The sequence below is a fragment of the Nelumbo nucifera genome, chromosome 7 (genome assembly GCF_055504915.1).
Source record: "Nelumbo nucifera cultivar China Antique chromosome 7, China Antique-T2T, whole genome shotgun sequence".
Lineage (NCBI taxonomy): Eukaryota > Viridiplantae > Streptophyta > Magnoliopsida > Proteales > Nelumbonaceae > Nelumbo > Nelumbo nucifera.
Window position 1 is genome coordinate 13,613,969 of NC_142655.1, and position 19,215 is coordinate 13,633,183.

General features: G+C 40.8%; 2 protein-coding genes across 3 annotated transcripts; one reads left to right on the plus strand and one right to left on the minus strand.

The window, feature by feature from the left end:
- Positions 1 to 3,671: 3,671 nt before the first annotated feature.
- Positions 3,672 to 7,624, plus strand: LOC104591167 (uncharacterized). Of its 2 annotated transcripts, XM_088892454.1 has the most exons (3): positions 3,672 to 4,447; positions 6,793 to 6,909; positions 7,019 to 7,624. In XM_088892454.1, exons 1-3 carry the CDS (start codon positions 4,440 to 4,442, stop codon positions 7,455 to 7,457), a joined length of 564 nt encoding a protein of 187 aa, XP_088748580.1. In that variant the 5' UTR covers positions 3,672 to 4,439; the 3' UTR covers positions 7,458 to 7,624. The 2 variants fall into 2 exon arrangements, with proteins under 2 accessions (XP_088748580.1, XP_010248257.1); XM_010249955.3 differs by lacking the exon at positions 3,672 to 4,447 and having other exon boundaries at positions 6,626 to 6,909.
- A 2,721-nt stretch (positions 7,625 to 10,345) lies between these two features.
- On the minus strand, positions 10,346 to 18,242 carry LOC148790186 (uncharacterized). Its single transcript, XM_088892453.1, has 4 exons — positions 18,018 to 18,242; positions 17,658 to 17,797; positions 11,155 to 11,271; positions 10,346 to 11,045 (listed from the first exon to the last, which is right to left on the minus strand). The coding sequence occupies exons 1-4, from the start codon at positions 18,066 to 18,068 to the stop codon at positions 10,607 to 10,609; spliced, it is 747 nt and encodes a 248-aa protein (XP_088748579.1). The 5' UTR covers positions 18,069 to 18,242; the 3' UTR covers positions 10,346 to 10,606.
- Positions 18,243 to 19,215: the final 973 nt, after the last annotated feature.

Below are 19,215 nucleotides of genomic sequence, written 5' to 3' on the forward strand. Positions count from 1 at the left end.
TAATAATAATAATAATAATAATAATAATAATAATACAACTTTATTTAACAAATAGGAAATTGGCCACTCTTATTAAAGTGTCACTTAGATTGTGATTGGATAAACTAGGCATCCAAAAAAGAATACTTGAATCAAATTTAGATGGGCACCACTTAATTGGAAATGTCATAAAATTCCATCCTCAATTTTACTTGTAAATAAAGTGGACTATACATCCACACATACATACATGCATGCATACATACATACATATATAAATATCCAAAAAAATATATAAAATTATAAAATTTCATTATTTCATATTATGATTTACTAATTTATATTCAAATTTTACATTTTACATTTCACATTTCACATTTCAGATATTCAAATAAAATAAAAATTATGATTTACCGATTTACCTCTTCAAAAGTATTGCCAAATGCAATTTGAAACTCCATACTCAAATTCGGGCTTCTAACTTTCAGCCCTTCAGGTTGCACGTAGCAGCTTAGGAATCACAGAAAAACTGAAAAAATAAAATAAAATATATTAAAATGAATGAAAAAAAGGGATTTTTGGATTGCAATCACAAAAAAAAAAAAAAACACTTTGCCAACTTCCATTCTCCCAGCAAGTTAGAAACTACAGATGTTACACAAAAAAAGCCTAAATCGGAAATGAGATATACACGAAACTAGAAAAAATGAAAATTGAAAAACACAAAATATAAAATAGAAGACTTACTAAGAATCCACCTCTCTCTGAAGTTCGAAACTTTGAATCGCCCAGTCCAATATAGTTGCCGACGAGAAACACGTTCATCGGCTGGAGCTCTGGGATCGCCCAAACTCAGCGAAATGCCAAAAAAACAAAAAAAAAATGTTGGCGTTAAGAACTGGTGTCGCTGGTAACCGGAGACGAAAAACACCTTCCTTCTGTGTCTTGCAATATGGCAGAATCTTTGTGAGTTTGTACAGCTCGTTGGTGACCGGAGATGAAAAACCCTTCGATGGTTCAACCATCTGGTTTAATGGTTTTTGACATTGTCAATAGTTTTTGGGAAAATCCTGGATTTTGTAAAATCCGGACCCGAAAAATTAACCGAGTAACAATTCAAAAAATTGGACCATCCGGATCAACGATGGGTTGAAAACCTGAGAAGAAAGCAATGTTTTAAAACCCGGCCCATAAACGAAGCCGCTATTTCCTCCGGTTTACAGGCCATTGGTTCAATCATCTAGGCCGAATATTTGGCCGATGTTTTTTCTTCCATTTTGACGGATGTACGAGATGGGATCATGGGAATGGATGATCATGGGTTGAGTTTTGGATTATATATATATATACAAAAAAAAAATATTATATATAATACTAGTTGCGACCCATGCATGCTGGGTTTTGCTCCTTTCGGTACAAACATTGGCATGGAACGACAAGAACATTGGCTCTGCATGACACTGACTACGATGGGAATGATTACGATTTACAAAGAATATGGTGATCCCAAAGCAAGCCCATTTCCAAGTGTTCATTTGAAGCTTGGCCTCTTAAAGCTGCGAGCCCATTTCGAGCGCCTGAAACTTTATAAAGGTTGGGCTCAAGCCCAATAATTCGGACCTTTTTATTCTTCGGGCTAGGTAGTGCGAACTAGACTTAGTTCACGGGCTGAGTAATACAACGGGCTGGCCCTGCCCAGTATGTTTGGAGGAGTAAATCAGGTCATACCGCTCGTAACTCAGTATAGCCCGGCACAAATTTGGACCAGTTCGGACCGATATGGCACGACAGTTTGTGGGCCGTGCCAAGCTTGGCACGATGGTCCATGCAGTGCTGGGCCTGGGGTTTTAGGTCCATAGGCCAAGCCAACTAATTTATTTATTGTATATATAAGCAATTATATACATAAAATTCATATAAAATTAAAAATTTAGGTGGCTGTTTGGCATTGTTGCCGTTTCTTGGAGCAACGACACCACATCGGAAAAAATGGTGCTCCAAGAAACGGGCATTTGTTTAGAACCATTTTTCCATAAAAAACGGTGCTCCAAGCCACACCACAAAAATCGGGAAGCCATGACTTGGAGTAACGCCAAATTTGGCATTTCCTAGAGCTATAGCTCCTTGCTGCCAACAGGGCACTAATGTGGCACTGGATAATGGGTACTAGTGCTGAAAACGTTTCCTGCAGTATTAGTATCAAATAGAAAAGTAATTGTTGCTCAAGAAAATGTCTTACCTAACAGCAATGCTTCCAAACAAAAATAAAGACATTGTTTTTTGACTTCCAACTACACATCAACAGCATATGCAGCATCGATGTTAAACATATACTAAGTTTTTTTATCAATTTTTATTTTAAATAAATAACTTTAGCCCGATGCATGGCCCAACCTGGCCCAAGACTTGACTCACGGGGCCTGGACCGTGCCTAACCAACCCCCAAATTTTTCACTGAAAAGGGCGACACTGCCCACTTTACACTTCTAAATATGTCCTAAGTCGGGGTTGGACAAAATTTTAAGCCCATAGGCACCGCTTAGGCTCTAAAACTCTGGGGTGAGAGCAACACCTCCTTGCCAAAGAGGTTCGTAGTAGAAAGGTGGTGAACTCTCACAACCTAGCTCCCTTCTCTTGCCTCCCCTGACTTAGCCAAAGCCCCTGCCATAACTGAAACTTCCGCATCCCTCTGCATCAAATCCCCGTCCGAAGACACCACCATTCCTGTATCTGGGCTGAGAGGAACAATTCCTTGTCCGCTCACCCCCACATTGAGAGCCTCTGTCCTTTTTGGGCCCCTGAAGTCCTAAGCTGAAAGAAGGGACGGGTTGAGGAGTCGAAGAGCTCAGTTCCATTCGTGTCTCCTGCCTCCGGGTCCCACTTTTGGACCAGCTCTCTAGGTAGGTTGAAACAGAACTATCGCCTTCCTGCGAGAAACGTTCCTCCGAATCGGACTCTTCTGAAGAAGTCGGCGCCACCACCTCTTTCCCCTTCCTTGACCCTTGAACCAAAGGCTTTCCCCTAAATATCGTTCTGGAAGGGCTTGTAAAACGAACTGGGCCAGGCCCACTAGGATGGCTGGCCTGACACGGTTCGCCCGAATAATTCTGATCTAGTGATCTGAATCTCACCCCCTTCGACTTGATTTGATCCAATCCAAAACCGCACCTTCCACGCGGTCTATAAAGGACTCTTCGTTCAACCCCTTTCTCAAGTCAGTCCAACCCGCCATTTCTCCTTGACCATTCGATCCAAAGTCCATCCTACGGTTCTGGTGTTTCTTCCTCCTCCTTCCCCTGACTGTCTGCCAACTCCGGCACCGTCTTGAGCCCTAAAAACTTCCAAAGTGACCGGACGTTCCTCCGCCTGCTGACCAAACCCTCCGGAATTTTCCAACCGGACGTTCATCGGGAATGGAGAAACCTGCCAGTGCTTTCTGAATTAGATTTTGGTCGACTTGTACCACTTCAGCAAAATCCGTCGGCACAGATATCTGGACAAGGAAGGGGACCCCTGACCCAGTTCGTTTCCTTGCACTGATTGAAGTACCCACCACTACATTAATTGCCAGTGGAGGGACCCCAGACCAACGCGCTTTAACCTAAAAGAATTCCACGTTTCCTTTGCCAGCCTCGGAGTTGTCGGCTTCCAAAAAACCTCCACAGAGGTCCCCTATGCCTCTGGCAAGGTTTGTGCTCCAAAGGTGTAGCGGCAAGCCATAGATCCTTACCCACACAAAACCAGGTAGGTCCTTGGAGGATTGCCAAGTTCTTGACGAATCCGACCATTGTTCAAGGTGCAACAGAGAAGCTTTGAAGCACCTGGAGCCAAAACTCACCACTCTTTTGGTGTCTTCCTAATAAGGGAGGAGGAAAAGCCAATACTCATCATCAAGCCTGCGCAACTCAACTCCTTTCAAACATCCCCAGGCTTTAGACACCAACTGAGCTACCTCCTCCACCCTTAAATCTCTCCGGTCAAAACAGCCGACCAGGCATGCCTGAAGAAAATCCTTCCGCCTTTCCACCCCTCCGGCCTCTACTTCCAGGAAAAGGTGCCGATGGTTAGCTTTAATGTTCACCTTGCCTTCCGAGTTCCGACCGCCAAACCCAAAGGAAATCATTCCTTTCAACCTGTCCCCTTTCTCTCTTGGGGAAAACCGTTTCCGTCTCTGATCGAAATACCCTGGTCCCATCCTTTGACCCTGGTGAAAGCCATTCCTTTCTGTAGGCTGCTGCCGGCGAAATCCATTCAAAACATCACGTATATGTAAGCCCAAGTGAAGCATGTTTTTCTGTTAGACATGAAAAATTGGCATCTTCAAAAAAGGCAGGACTTCCTGGTTCTGGTCTGGGACAATGGATGGCTGTTCCAGAACCATGAACAATATAGCTGAATGCATGAAATAGGATTTATCATCCTGGAACCATCTGGAACATGAAAGCAACCACAAAACAAGCATGCTCTGGTACTGCATTCTTTTTGAGTTGTTGTTTCCTGTTTTACCTAACTAGCTGTTTATGGTATCACCATAAAGGAATGTTACCTTTGAGGAGTTCTATGATCAACCAAATTCAAAGATCCTTCATTCCCCTAATCCCTCTCGCATTTTTTAGGATGCAAGGTTGGTTTTTTATTGTATTTGCATGTTGATTGTGTCATTTCCGTATATAAGCAAAGTGGTTTTGCCAGTCTATGTTCTTACACCCTGACCATATCCACCATCCCGTCATTATTTTCTTCAACAGTTCTGAGCAATAATTACTACTTCACAAAGTCACAGAGAAGACACAAATACATAGCTTAGGCCGCAGGGATCATCACTAAACATCGAACCAAGGTAGGTGAATTACGCAAATTTCACAACAATTTCATGACTCAATTTGATTGAAAAGAAAAAGATTATGTGAACAGAGCAACAAGTACAACGAAACTTAAACGTATAAATGACCCAACAAAGGATCAATTCACTTGAATTCCCCAGCTACAGATTGAAATCAAGGTCATAAAACCATCTACAATGTTCTTACACCCTGACCATATCCACCATCCCGTCATTATTTTCTTCAACAGTTCTGAGCAATAATTACTACTTCACAAAGTCACAGAGAAGACACAAATACATAGCTTAGGCCGCAGGGATCATCACTAAACATCGAACCAAGGTAGGTGAATTACGCAAATTTCACAACAATTTCATGACTCAATTTGATTGAAAAGAAAAAGATTATGTGAACAGAGCAACAAGTACAACGAAACTTAAACGTATAAATGACCCAACAAAGGATCAATTCACTTGAATTCCCCAGCTACAGATTGAAATCAAGGTCATAAAACCACCTACAATGTCAATTATTTGAAGAAACTATCCTGTACAATGAGATGTTGAATTACTGGGAAGGTTGCTCGCATAGCATGCATCATCTTATTTACAGGGAAGTGATCACTTGCGACCCAACCTCACCAAGTGCTGCTGATGTTTAGCGGCAGCTGCTTTATCTGCTGCCTCCCGTTTTAGCGACCTTTTGGCACGTCTACCTGTTGTATCTTTCACAGACTCTTTCTTCTTAGAACCAACCATGTGATGGACCAGTGCCATTGTCCTGGAAATTTTCTCGGCTCACTGGCCTTGCTTCTTTACGCCCTGCCCTAACATAGCCATTATCTCCCCACCTACGGTTTACCTATACGAATACTTGATGAACTATTAAAGAGAACTTCATGCAAATCATCATCTTCTTCGTCCTCGTACTCGTATTCATACTGATACTCATTCATCATAAACCTATTCCTGAACCTCCTCCACTGCCAGCGGTGTAAACCAGCTGGCTCTAAGAAGTAGGCAAACACTCTCCTCAAACATGTAGTCATGGATGCTGCTGTCAAGAGCAGGGACATTTTGGTCATCAGGACATAATCGGCCCGAGATCCATTGAACTTGCTGGTCTGAGATTTTCATTTCCTTATGCCTGACAGTTGTTTTATTCCCTGTATAAATAAAATCAAGCTTTGCATATATGAGTTATGACTTTGTTTCCTCAAATGCAGGAAGCCTATAGTTGTGTGGAGATTAATTTTCTTAGAGCAAATCTAATATGATACATTAGCCAACCTTAGTTTTCTAGGATGAGTTATTTTCCTGATGTCTGTGTCGTTTCCATATATAAGAAAACGATTTGCAAATTTTATCAGAATACACAGTGATACAAATAAAGAAATTGGTAGAGTTTACAAAATAATTGTTGACAATGTAACAGGCTGCATATATGTTTAGAAGTATGTGTAGTGACAGACATAAAATATGTGTTTCAGAATTATCCATGCAGTATCAAGTACTACTAAGGTATTGCATCACATTTATTTGGTAATAAAAAAATGTATGGAAATTCAAAAGGTAACTTGTTTACTTAAATAAGTGTAAAACACAAGTGTATGGTTAACCTAAAGATTCCCCTATTGGAAGGTTGGTTTGGACCTCTGAAGCAGGCCAGCCTAGCCCTAAGGGAAGGAGATCTTCAGAATCAACAGAATGGAACAAAAGGATTTTCTATTACTCTGAATAAAAATAAAGGGAGGAGATTAATTCCATCTAAAACTTTTTCCTTCGACCTTATAACCTCTCATGTTCAACATGCATGCCATATGTGGCTAGTTATTATTATAAAATGGTGTTGTGTGCTGTAGAATGAACACAAATTTTATTTCCTGCAGTTTGTATGTTTAATTATGCTGTTCAATATTTTGTGAATCATGTTCATGTTGTGAAATGACACGAGGATTCACTAATTCTTCATCATTTCCTGGTTTGTATAGTGTGACTTGCATTCTTAGATGGGCGACATACAATCAGAAGCCCACATGCCCGCCCTCATGCCCTCAATGTAAACATCCATTCGAGTCTCTCAACGTTCACCGGTCACTTGATGGCAGGTATAACCGTAATAAGAACATTTCTTGCTTTCGTTGGTAGGGAATAAGACAGGGAGTTAGAACAGAGCTAATTATGTCCCGATGACCAAAATGTCCCTGTTCTTGACAGCATCCATGACTACATGTTTGAGGAGAGTGTTTGCCTACTTCTTAGAGCCAGCTGGTTTACACCGCTGGCAGTGGAGGTTCAGGAAGAGGTTTATGATGAATTTGATGACCTTTACGAGTATCAGTATGAATATGAGTACGAGGACGAAGAAGATGATGATTTAGATGAAGGTTACTTTATTAGTTCATCAAGTATTCGAATAGGTAACCGTAGGTGGGGAGATAATGGCTATGTTAGGGCAGGGCGTAAAGAAGCAAGGCCAGTGAACCGAGAAAATTTCCAGGACAATGGTGCCGGTCCATCACATGGTTCTAAGAAGAAAGAGGCTGTGAAAGATACAACAGGTAGACGTGCCAAAAGGGCGCTAAAACGGGAAGCAGCAGATAAAGCAGCTGCCGCTAAACATCAGCAGCACTTGGTGAGGTTGGGTCGCAAGTGATCACTTCCCTGTAAATAAGATGATGGATGCTATGCGAGCAACCTTCCCAGTAATTCAACATCTCATTGTACAGGATAGTTTCTTCATGGTTTTAGGACCTTGATTTCAAGCTGTAGCTGGGGAATTCAAATGAATTGATCCTTTGTTGGGTCATTTATATGTTTAAATTTCGTTGTACTTGTTGCTCTGTTCACATAAGGAGGTAAAGCCTTGCTCATCTTGGACATCAGTGCAACCCAAGTGCATCAATAGAATTGGCAACGGGCAGGGATCATATTCCCTGTCCCTAACCTCAATTCTGAAATTAATCCCTATCCCCATCCCTGATCCCGATCCTCAACGTGGATGGATTCTTCGCAGGGACCCAAGCCCTCAAATTTTTTTAGTTAACAGTAATTTTTGAAAAATAATATTCTAAATATGTTTTTGATATATATAAATAATATAAACAATATCATATATATATTAATATGAGGTCGGGGCAGGGCGGGGACCTCAATCCCCATCCCCGACCTTGATCCCGATCAGGGATCCCTTTTAATCTCTGCCCCCATCCAATCCTTGCTAAAGCAATCCCCATATGATCGGGGAAGTTGGATTCCCGTCGGGGATGGAGAAAATTGCCATCCTTATACATCAAATTACAATGCAAGTATCCTATAAAAAAAAAAAAAATACAACACAAGCTGGACTTGGGTTAAAAAAATAAAGCTTGAGCTTGGACTCGGTCAGAGCTCTAACTTAAGCCCAAATTTTAGGGTTGGGCCAGGTTGACCATAAACCCGACCCAACCTACTACCCGACTTGCACGGTTGCACCCCCTGTCCCGCCCTTAACGAACAAAGTGACTCTTAATGTCGTCCAGCTGGTCTCCCTGGCTCTGTACAAGGACAGGACAAGAACAGTTGATGCAACTCCTTCAAATTCTTCTCTATCTCCTTCTTCATGTATCTCCGATACTGCGTCCATCACTGCCTGTATCACCCTCTGAAACAGATTCTCGCTATGCCTCGTCGATATCAAGACATCCACTATTCGCTTGTCAGGCTTCTCCCCTGTAACCGTGAAGTATTTACACACTTTATTCCTTGGCAACCTATCTACTAAAAGAAAGACTAACCAGATCGTCCAATCTGCCTCAAACTATATATTAATTAATATATTTGCTTAATATTAATAATTATAATTAACTTACTAATCGTTAATGGTATAAAACTAAAATAATGGGACCGAAATAACTGATCTAGATCAGTTGAATCGAATTACTGTAAACAGAGCCAATCTAATAACCAAACCGAAAACAAAAGTATGGGATTTTCAGAGAACAACGTGGGATTTAGTTTTATAATTAACATGAGAGATAAGATAATGGGAGAAATTTTAGGATTGGAAAAGGTGTTGAAGTGATAATGTTAGGAAGCTAGAATTAGAAATGGTATTTTGAAGAGAGAGAGAATCAAGAAAAATCCAGGATTGGAGTAATGGAGCAAGGAGAGGTTCTCTGACGTGGACCACTATAAATTTTGTATTATCTGACATATAAAATTATAAAATATGTTATCATTTATATAAATACAATAGACTATTTTTTAATGCGTATATTTATATATGTATGAATGTGTATAAAAAAAAAAAAATTATGATGAACCAAGTAGAGCTGCATTAGAAATGATCATAGGATATTTTGAACCTTGGTATCGCTCCAAAAAATGCAATCATGGAATTAAGCATTTTCTTTTTGCTTTTCTTTCAGGGTTATACTTGACTGTGAGGATCATAACATATAGAAAAACCTCATCCTCTTCTCAATTGGTATGTTACCTGGTTTGTTCCTGTGGAGATGCGAATTGGATTTCCTCCTACCATCAACTTTGGAGGAGACTTATTAGTGCGATGCAGTGCTATTTCTAAAAAAAAATGAAACACAAAAACCTCATCCGCTCATTTCATTTAATGGGAGCTGACACGGTGTCATAAAGCGCCAAGCAAGCCAATACTCGATGCTGGAAGAATGTGCATAAAGATTGCAGAGGGCTTAGTTTTTTCATACACCAACCTCAATAGAGAAGGAAATCAGGTGACCGATTGGCTTACTGACGGTCACTGTGCCGACCTATTAGATTATTTATCTCTTGGGCATATGATTTTCACATAATAGCATTCCATCCTTTCATCAACTGGTTCTACTATCAACTGAATCAAGTAAAGGCCTAAAGGATTTAACAATGAACTCTTCTTACTCATTTTCATATGGGTCAAATAACCTCTGGTGTGGTGTGCCGATGAAAGAAAACGGATGGCATCCATGGTCGAGACTGGATTCTGGAAGATGTTTGCAATGCAAGACTGCAAGTGTTGCAAGGAATGTGAAGATAAATTTTGCAAGGACTGAATACAGATTTTCATTGCTCATCTTTCACATGAGTAGAGATTGATGCTATCTGCCATTTGGATCACGGTGAACTTCAAGTAATAAACATCAAAGTGTTGAATTCGTGGAGGGATGAACATCAAGGCTTCAGATGGACCCTCAAATCCAAGGTTAAAAAAAATCGAGAGGGAGATCAATATCCCCCAATAGGTGGAAGATAAAGGGGGAAGAGAGAGGATCCCAATCTCCTCCCCATATCCTTATTTATATTATTTCTCCTTTCATTAATATTTTAGAATGTTCATGATGCCAAAGTCAGATCAACCAGGTACAAATTTAATGCTTTGTGAGTCTATATTCTTACACCCTGACCATATCCACCATCCCGTCTTTATTTTCTTCAACAGTTCTGAGCAATAACTACTGCTTCACAAAGTCACAGAGAAGACACAAATACAAAGCTTAGGCCGCAGGGATCATCACTAAACATTGAACCAAGGTAAGTGAATTACGCAAATTTCACAACAAATTCATGATCAAATTTTGATTGAAAAGAAAAAGATTATGTGAACAGAGCAACAAGTACAACGAAATTTAAACATATAAATGACCCAACAATGGATCAATTCACTTGAATTCCCCAGCTACAGCTTGAAATCAAGGTCCTAAAACCATCTACTATGTCAATTATTTGAAGAAACTATCCTGTACAATGAGATGTTGAATTACTGGGAAGGTTGCTCGCATAGCATCCATCATCTTATTTACAGGGAAGTGATCACTTGCGACCCAACCTCACCAAGTGCTGCTGATGTTTAGCGGCAGCTGCTTTATCTGCTGCTTCCCGTTTTAGCGCCCTTTTGGCACGTCTACCTGTTGTATCTTTCACAGCCTCTTTCTTCTTAGAACCATGTGATGGACCGGCACCATTGTCCTGGAAATTTTCTCGGTTCACTGGCCTTGCTTCTTTACGCCCTGCCCTAACATAGCCATTATCTCCCCACCTACGGTTACCTATTCGAATACTTGATGAACTAATAAAGTAACCTTCATCTAAATCATCATCTTCTTCGTCCTCGTACTCATATTCATACTGATACTCGTAAAGGTCATCAAATTCATCATAAACCTCTTCCTGAACCTCCACTGCCAGCGGTGTAAACCAGCTGGCTCTAAGAAGTAGGCAAACACTCTCCTCAAACATGTAGTCATGGATGCTGTCAAGAACAGGGACATTTTGGTCATCGGGACATAATTAGCTCTGTTCTAACTCCCTGTCTTATTCCCTACCAACGAAAGCAAGAAATGTTCTTATTACGGTTATACCTGCCATCAAGTGACCGGTGAACGTTGAGAGACTCGAATGGATGTTTACATTGAGGGCATGAGGGCGGGCATGTGGGCTTCTGATTGTATGTCGCCCATCTAAGAATGCAAGTCACACTATACAAACCAGGAAATGATGAAGAATTAGTGAATCCTCGTGTCATTTCACAACATGAACATGATTCACAAAATATTGAACAGCATAATTAAACATACAAACTGCAGGAAATAAAATTTGTGTTCATTCTACAGCACACAACACCATTTTATAATAATAACTAGCCACATATGGCATGCATGTTGAACATGAGAGGTTATAAGGTCGAAGGAAAAAGTTTTAGATGGAATTAATCTCCTCCCTTTATTTTTATTCAGAGTAATAGAAAATCCTTTTGTTCCATTCTGTTGATTCTGAAGATCTCCTTCCCTTAGGGCTAAGGCTGGCCTGCTTCAGAGGTCCAAACCAACCTTCCAATAGGGGAATCTTTAGGTTAACCATACACTTGTGTTTTACACTTATTTAAGTAAACAAGTTACCTTTTGAATTTCCATACATTTTTTTATTACCAAATAAATGTGATGCAATACCTTAGTAGTACTTGATACTGCATGGATAATTCTGAAACACATATTTTATGTCTGTCACTACACAAATACTTCTAAACATATATGCAGCCTGTTACATTGTCAACAATTATTTTGTAAACTCTACCAATTTCTTTATTTGTATCACTGTGTATTCTGATAAAATTTGCAAATCGTTTTCTTATATATGGAAATGACACAGACATCAGGAAAATAACTCATCCTAGAAAACTAAGGTTGGCTAATGTATCATATTAGATTTGCTCTAAGAAAATTAATCTCCACACAACTATAGGCTTCCTGCATTTGAGGAAACAAAGTCATAACTCATATATGCAAAGCTTGATTTTATTTATACAGGGAATAAAACAACTGTCAGGCATAAGGAAATGAAAATCTCAGACCAGCAAGTTCAATGGATCTCGGGCCGATTATGTCCTGATGACCAAAATGTCCCTGCTCTTGACAGCAGCATCCATGACTACATGTTTGAGGAGAGTGTTTGCCTACTTCTTAGAGCCAGCTGGTTTACACCGCTGGCAGTGGAGGAGGTTCAGGAATAGGTTTATGATGAATGAGTATCAGTATGAATACGAGTACGAGGACGAAGAAGATGATGATTTGCATGAAGTTCTCTTTAATAGTTCATCAAGTATTCGTATAGGTAAACCGTAGGTGGGGAGATAATGGCTATGTTAGGGCAGGGCGTAAAGAAGCAAGGCCAGTGAGCCGAGAAAATTTCCAGGACAATGGCACTGGTCCATCACATGGTTGGTTCTAAGAAGAAAGAGTCTGTGAAAGATACAACAGGTAGACGTGCCAAAAGGTCGCTAAAACGGGAGGCAGCAGATAAAGCAGCTGCCGCTAAACATCAGCAGCACTTGGTGAGGTTGGGTCGCAAGTGATCACTTCCCTGTAAATAAGATGATGCATGCTATGCGAGCAACCTTCCCAGTAATTCAACATCTCATTGTACAGGATAGTTTCTTCAAATAATTGACATTGTAGGTGGTTTTATGACCTTGATTTCAATCTGTAGCTGGGGAATTCAAGTGAATTGATCCTTTGTTGGGTCATTTATACGTTTAAGTTTCGTTGTACTTGTTGCTCTGTTCACATAATCTTTTTCTTTTCAATCAAATTGAGTCATGAAATTGTTGTGAAATTTGCGTAATTCACCTACCTTGGTTTGATGTTTAGTGGTGATACCTGTGGCCTAAGCTATGTATTTGTGTCTTCTCTGTGACTTTGTGAAGTAGTAATTATTGCTCAGAACTGTTGAAGAAATTAATGGGTGTCTCCATAAGAGCTAAAGCGTTATGGGTGTCTCCATAAGAGGCTTGGAGGATGAGCTAAAGCTTTGTTGGTTGCAATCGAGAATAGACACTTAATGGAGAAGGGCAAGAAGAACCGAAGGCAATCTAAAGAGTTGTTGCAACTGGCCTGGGGTCTTAACGATGGTGGAGGGACTGGGAACCGAAATTCTAGATCTGTATGCAAATAAGATATGGAGAATCTGAAATTAATTTGGTAGAATGTACGAGGACTTGGTTCTGGTAGGAGACTGGTGATTGGAAATTTTTTGAAGGAAAAGAAACCCAATATCTTTTTGTTGTAGGAAACACAACTACAAAATTTCAGATCCAGGACAGTGAGAAGTGTGTGGGGTTTTGGCCCATGTGATTGATTGTCACTACCGGTACTGGCAGCTGTCGGTGTAGCTTTAATTTGGAACACAAGCAGCTTTGAGCAGCTAGATAAAGAGATCGGCAGATTTTCTGTCTCAGCCAGACTACACTGGATCCCATATGATGTTTCTTTGGTGATGGCAGGAGTTTATGGTTCCATAGAGTCCAACCTTAAAGATGCTTTTTGGGTGGAGTTAGAGGTCATGGCTCATGAGAAGGAAGTGGAGTGGACCCTGGACAATCGGACGTGATTTTAATGCCATCCTAAGGGTGGAAGACAAAAAGGACTGTACTAGATCAGATAGAGGTATGTGGTTATTTTCGGATATCATGCAGAAATGGGAGTTGATTGATCTGCCTCTAGCCAGGGCGTCCTATACCTGGACCAACAACCAAGAGCAGCCTTCTCTGGTCAGATTGGATAGGTTTGTAATCTTCAATGAATGGGAGGAACTCTTTCCAATTCGGTTCAAGAAGCACTTCTGAGATTAGTCTCAGATCATGTGGCCTTGCAGCTTAACATAAATGGAATTAGAAGACAGGGACAACCATTCAGGTTGGAGCATTGTTGGGTGGGAGAGGAAGAGTTTGATTCTAATGTCAAGAAGTGGTGGGCTGAAGCTTCCTTAGAAGGCACTGCTAGTCATGTCTTCAGCAAGAAGCTTCAATGGCTTAAAAGCAAAATTAAGGTGTGCAAAAGGATAGGCTGAAAGCTGAATGTCTGAAGACCATTAAAGATCTGGACCTTTTGGAGGAAGCAGGCCCCTTGGGGGAGGTCCAAAGGAGGAAAAGGTTGTGTGCCTTTTGCTGTGCTGGCTTTTCAAGAGGAGGTCAAGTGGAGGCAAAGGTCAAGAATCAAGTGGTTGAAAGCAGGTGACAGTAATACTGCTTTCTTTCACAAGATGGCCAATGCAAGATGAAGAGTTAACTCAATTTCGAGACTGGTAATAGATGGCTGTGAGGTGGAAGAGAAGGGAGAGATTGAGAAGGCTATTGTTAGTTTCTACGAGAACTTATACAAACAACAGTGCAGGGATAGGCCAAAGCCAGAGGGTCTGAGTTTCAAAAGCCTCTCTGGGCAAGAGGCAGAAGAGTTGGAAAAGCCTTTCTCAGAGGAAGAAATCAAGAAAGCTGCGGATTAGCTGGAAGGGGAGAAGGCTCCTGGACCCAATGGATTTACCATCCGTTTTTTAAAAAATATTGGGAGCTAGTTGAACAAGACTTTCTAGAAGTTTTTGAGGAATTCCATACTTTGGTGGCTTTTGAGAGGGCTTGAATGCAACCTTCATCTCCTTAATTCCTAAAAATAATGGAGCCGCAGACCCATCAGCTTGTTAGGGAGTGCTTATAAGATCTTGGCCAAAGTGCTAGCATCAAGATTAAGGAAGGTCATGAGTTCTCTGATTTCCATCTATCAAGGTGCTTTTGCAAGTAACAAACGTATTGATGACAGTGTTTTAGTCGCCAATGAACTCATTGAATCTAAGTTTAGAAGTGGGGACTGGGGAGGCAGGTCTGGTTTGCAAAGTGGGCCTAGAGAAGGCTAGGATCATGTAAACTGGGCTTATTTAGATTACATGTTGGACAGAATGCAGTTTGGGCAGAAGTGGAGAAACTGGATGAAAGTTTGTATCACCACCCCTATGTTCTCAGTTTTGATTAACAGAGCAACTAATGGTAAGTTCAGAAGTTCGAGGGGTTTAAGACAAAGTGACTCTCTGTCACCTCTGCTGTTCTTGATAGTTATGGAGGAGTTAAGCAAAATGACTGAGAGAGTGGCAGAGTCATGTTTGCTTGGGGGTTTTGAGATCTGTCCTGGAGGTTCAAGAGTCTCATTACTGCAGTATGCTGATGACACTATTTTTTTGTGAAGCTGCTAAGAAACAGGTCCTTAACCTCCGTTTCCTGCTGAGCTGGTTTGAGGTGGTGTCTGGTCTGAAAATTAACTTCTCCAAATGTGAGATGCTACCAGTTGGGACCATCTCGAATCTTCAAGAGTTGGCAGAAGTGTTGGGGTGTAAAACAAGTAAATTCCCCTCCTCTTATCTTGGTCTTCCCTTAGGGGCAAAGAGTAACTCAATCAGCATTTGGAATCATATTCTGGAAAGAGTTGATAGAAAATTAGCCTCGTGGAAAGCTAGACATCTCTCCAAAGGGGGTAAACTGGTTTTGGTTAAAAGTGTACTTGCTAGTTTGCCGACCTACCTTATGTCTCTTTTATTGATGCCCACAGAGGTGGCTATGAAGATTGAGAAAGACTCCTCGAAATACCATCTATCAAAAAAAAGACTCCTTGAAATACCACTTGGTAAAGTGAGAAGGAATCTGCAAGTCCATTTCCCAAGGTGGGCTTGGGATTAGGAAGGTGAAATTGTTCAACCTTGCTCTCTTGGGAAGCTGGTTCTGGAGATTATCCACTGAAAGACAGGAGCTATGGAGGATGTTAATAGCTGAAAATTATGGTTTAAGTAAAAATGGATGGGATTCTGGAAGGTCACAGCAATCTTCTGGGTGCAGCATTTGGAAAGGTGTTTATAAAGCCTATACCCTTTTCATCAGAGGTATTTCTTATAAAGTGGGAAATGGTAGGAGTCTGAAATTCTGGTTGGATCCTTGGTGTGGCAACCTCCCTCTAAAAGAAAGGTTTCCTGTTTTGTATGAGGCAACCGAAGATAAGTTGGTGTTAGTTGCAGACTGTTTTGCGCAGGTGGGAGGGGCTCTAGTCTGGTCCCCTGCTTTCAGGAGGAATTTCAACGATTGGGAGCTGACTCAGGTGGCTGAACTGCTCTCTGTGATTCAAGAGCAACATCCAGATCTGCAAGCTGAGGATACTAGATGTTGGTTGTGGACCAAGTCTGGTTGTTTTATGGTCAAGTCTTTTTATCTAGGCTTGTTGGGGAGGAACAGCCAGCCCTTCCCATCAAAAGCCTTATGGGAAACTTCAGCTCCTCCGAAAGCCAAATTTTTCTTGTGGGTGGCTGTAAAAGGAAAATGTCTCACCAAAGGAATGCTGAGAAGGAAGGGTTTAAACTTATCAGATTTAAACTGTCCTTTGTGCAATTTGGCTCCAGAAACAGCAAACCATCTTTTCTTTCACTGGTTTCACAGCAGTGCTGTGGCAGCATTTCCTTGGAGCTATAAACTTGAGTTGGTGCTGGCCTGAATCAGTCTTTGATTTGTTGCAAGGGTGGAAAGTTCATGGAATGTCCAAGGAAGGAGAGCTGGTATGGTCTGCCATTCCAGCTGCTGTTTTATGGGCTATCTGGATAGAAAGGAACGATAGGATTTTTGAACAGAAAGCCAGGTCTGAGGCCGGAGTGATTAACCATGTAGTGGAAGAACTGAGAAGCTGGTTGCCTAGCTCTGATTTGTTTAAAGATGTCTTTTGTTCCGGGTCTTTTTTGAGGGTGAGCTTTTTTTGGGGGGGCTTTAAGGTTGTTTGTATAGCCTTTTGTACAGACTTTTTACAGTTTCATACTGAATACAATACGTTACACGTCTTTTCAAAAAAAAAAAAAGTACCATGGGTACTCATCGATGCACAAAAGGGCACAAAAATGAGTTCATCTTAGAAATCAGCCTCTTGATGGGATGTGAAAGCAACAAGGCATTGAATACAGATTTAATATACTAATAGTATACACCAAAGATGTTTTTGCAACAAATGTCCTCTCTCAAGAAAGAATCAAATCTGACTGCTGAGTTCCTATTAAGTGGACACCATAAGTGGATTCTGCTGTGACACTTCAATAGAGACGGATTTCTCCAACTTTAGAAGCATATCCTACAAAGAAATGAGGAAAACATAACAAAATGTCCTTATCTTGGATTGGAAAATCGTGGTTTTGAGCTATTTCCTAGAATTGTTAACAATCAAATGGACTTCCTCTTTCCATTTTATTCCCGGCGTTCTTCAAAACATCCAACAGTTCCTCCGTAAAAGAATTATTTTGACTTGGCCTTATTTATTTAATCCATTTAGACCTGAAAGGCTGTGCGACAGGCCTAAGAATTCGCCACATCTATCTATAGTAGATTGACTTACAGGATTGCAGCCAAATTTTATCAGAAGCCATTATTAAAGAGATCTCTAATGTGAATTTGGTAATTTCATACAGATTCAATGATTTATAGCCAAAATTGGAAACCAAAAATGAATGCCAAATGAATCGCAATAAATTGTGAAACCAGCTATTCTCGGCGGAAATTGGATAGAGATGTTGGACAAACCAGTAGGCATGCTCGCAACCTTTTACAAGTGCAGTCTCCTGAAGCTCGATCTTCTCCAAGCAGATCGCACAAAACCCACGATTATCCGACAATGTAATGGTCGATGCCGCGCCCTCGATCCCCTTCTGACTCTCAAAAACCTACAATAACCCAATCAGATGATGTCAAAACAACCCATAGACAAACCTAACAAAATCACCACAAATAGAAACAGATTCAATCAATAAAGAAAATAAAGAAAACCAAATCTGGTTTCTTGAACAGGGCAACAAAGATCTAGTTTAATAAATCAAAGAAATAAATCAAAGAAAACCACAAGAATTTCAAGAGAGAGAGAGAGAGAGAGGAGAGGGAGATTACTTGGTCTTGGATGGAGAGGTTGCAAATACCGTTTACTTGCTCATCGGCCATGGAGACAACGTCCAGGTTAGGGCAAGGACGAGAAGCTCAGAAGAAAGGGAGAAAAGAAGACAACGAACAACAGCAGCAGCGAAAGAAGAGCTCGTTCCGCTCGCTCATGGACCGAAGAGGATTTAGAGAGAGAGCGAGAGAGAGAGATTCTGGGAATTATTCCCGCGAGAGGGGGGAACCCTCTGGCTATTCTGGTCATATATAAACCTCATCAGATGTAGAGGACGTGAAGCGAACACTTCACACCGCCTAACAAAATGAACGCACTAAAATTTTCAACCATTAAAAATTATTGACCATCGATTAAGAATACTCACGCCCACAGAACCTGATTAGATGCGCATCAGACAGTTCTCGTCGAAGAAATGGTAGAAAACTTTGACTTGGATTTCAGCCGTGTTTGGTATCTATTCAAGGACAAAATGATTTTTTGTTATCGGTGGAAAGTTGGAAACATGGGCGGTGGGCTCCACTTGGGTAGGTTTTGACGGTTGATCCATGCTGGATATAATTGACACGTGGTTCATTATTTGGTGGCTATAGAAGACTCCACGTGTAAAGAAAAAAAATTTATGAATAAGTTTTCTGAACGGCTCAACTAGGGGAAATCCTAGATAAAGTAGATTTTTTCCACGGGCTCATCGGATTGGAGAAACAATATGTGGGTCCCTGGAATTCCTTTTAGATGGTAATGGTAGTGCTTCTGTGATTGATTAGATGGGTAGGCGGGCCCCACCTATTGAGTGGCCAATGTCCATGGAATCGAATTCCACCATGAGATAGATGCTCTGATGCTCATTCTATTTTTGATACCATTGTCTCATGGGCTCATTTGATGTGGATCTGAAACAGGAACGGCCCATTGGATCGCCTAATTACGTATTCAAAATTTTTTAATTTTGGTTGCACCCCTATTTTTACAAAATGAACGACCAAGGTTGGCCATTTGACAAAACCAATTATGTTTTTAAAATAATGACAAAAATAGTAAACAGGACAAAATTAACCTCAACTAAAAGAATCGTTACAGGACTTTTTTCCCTTTTCGTTCTTTACTCTCTTGACATCTCTCTTCTACCAAGCCAAAGAATCATCCAAACACTATTCATCCTCTCTCTAATCCGATCTCTCTCTCTCTCTCTCCCCT

Coding starts and splice junctions, on each gene's coding strand:
- LOC148790186 (XM_088892453.1), bottom strand. CDS start 18,068: ATGGCCGATGAGCAAGTAAACGGTATTTGCAACCTCTCCATCCAAGAC. Junction 17,798..18,017: donor ACCTCTCCATCCAAGACCAA/GTAATCTCCCTC, acceptor GGGTTATTGTAG/GTTTTTGAGAGTCAGAAGGG. Junction 11,046..11,154: donor CACCGGTCACTTGATGGCAG/GTATAACCGTAA, acceptor TGTTCTTGACAG/CATCCATGACTACATGTTTG.
- LOC104591167 (XM_010249955.3), top strand. CDS start 6,746: ATGACACGAGGATTCACTAATTCTTCATCATTTCCTGGTTTGTATAGT. Junction 6,910..7,018: donor CACCGGTCACTTGATGGCAG/GTATAACCGTAA, acceptor TGTTCTTGACAG/CATCCATGACTACATGTTTG.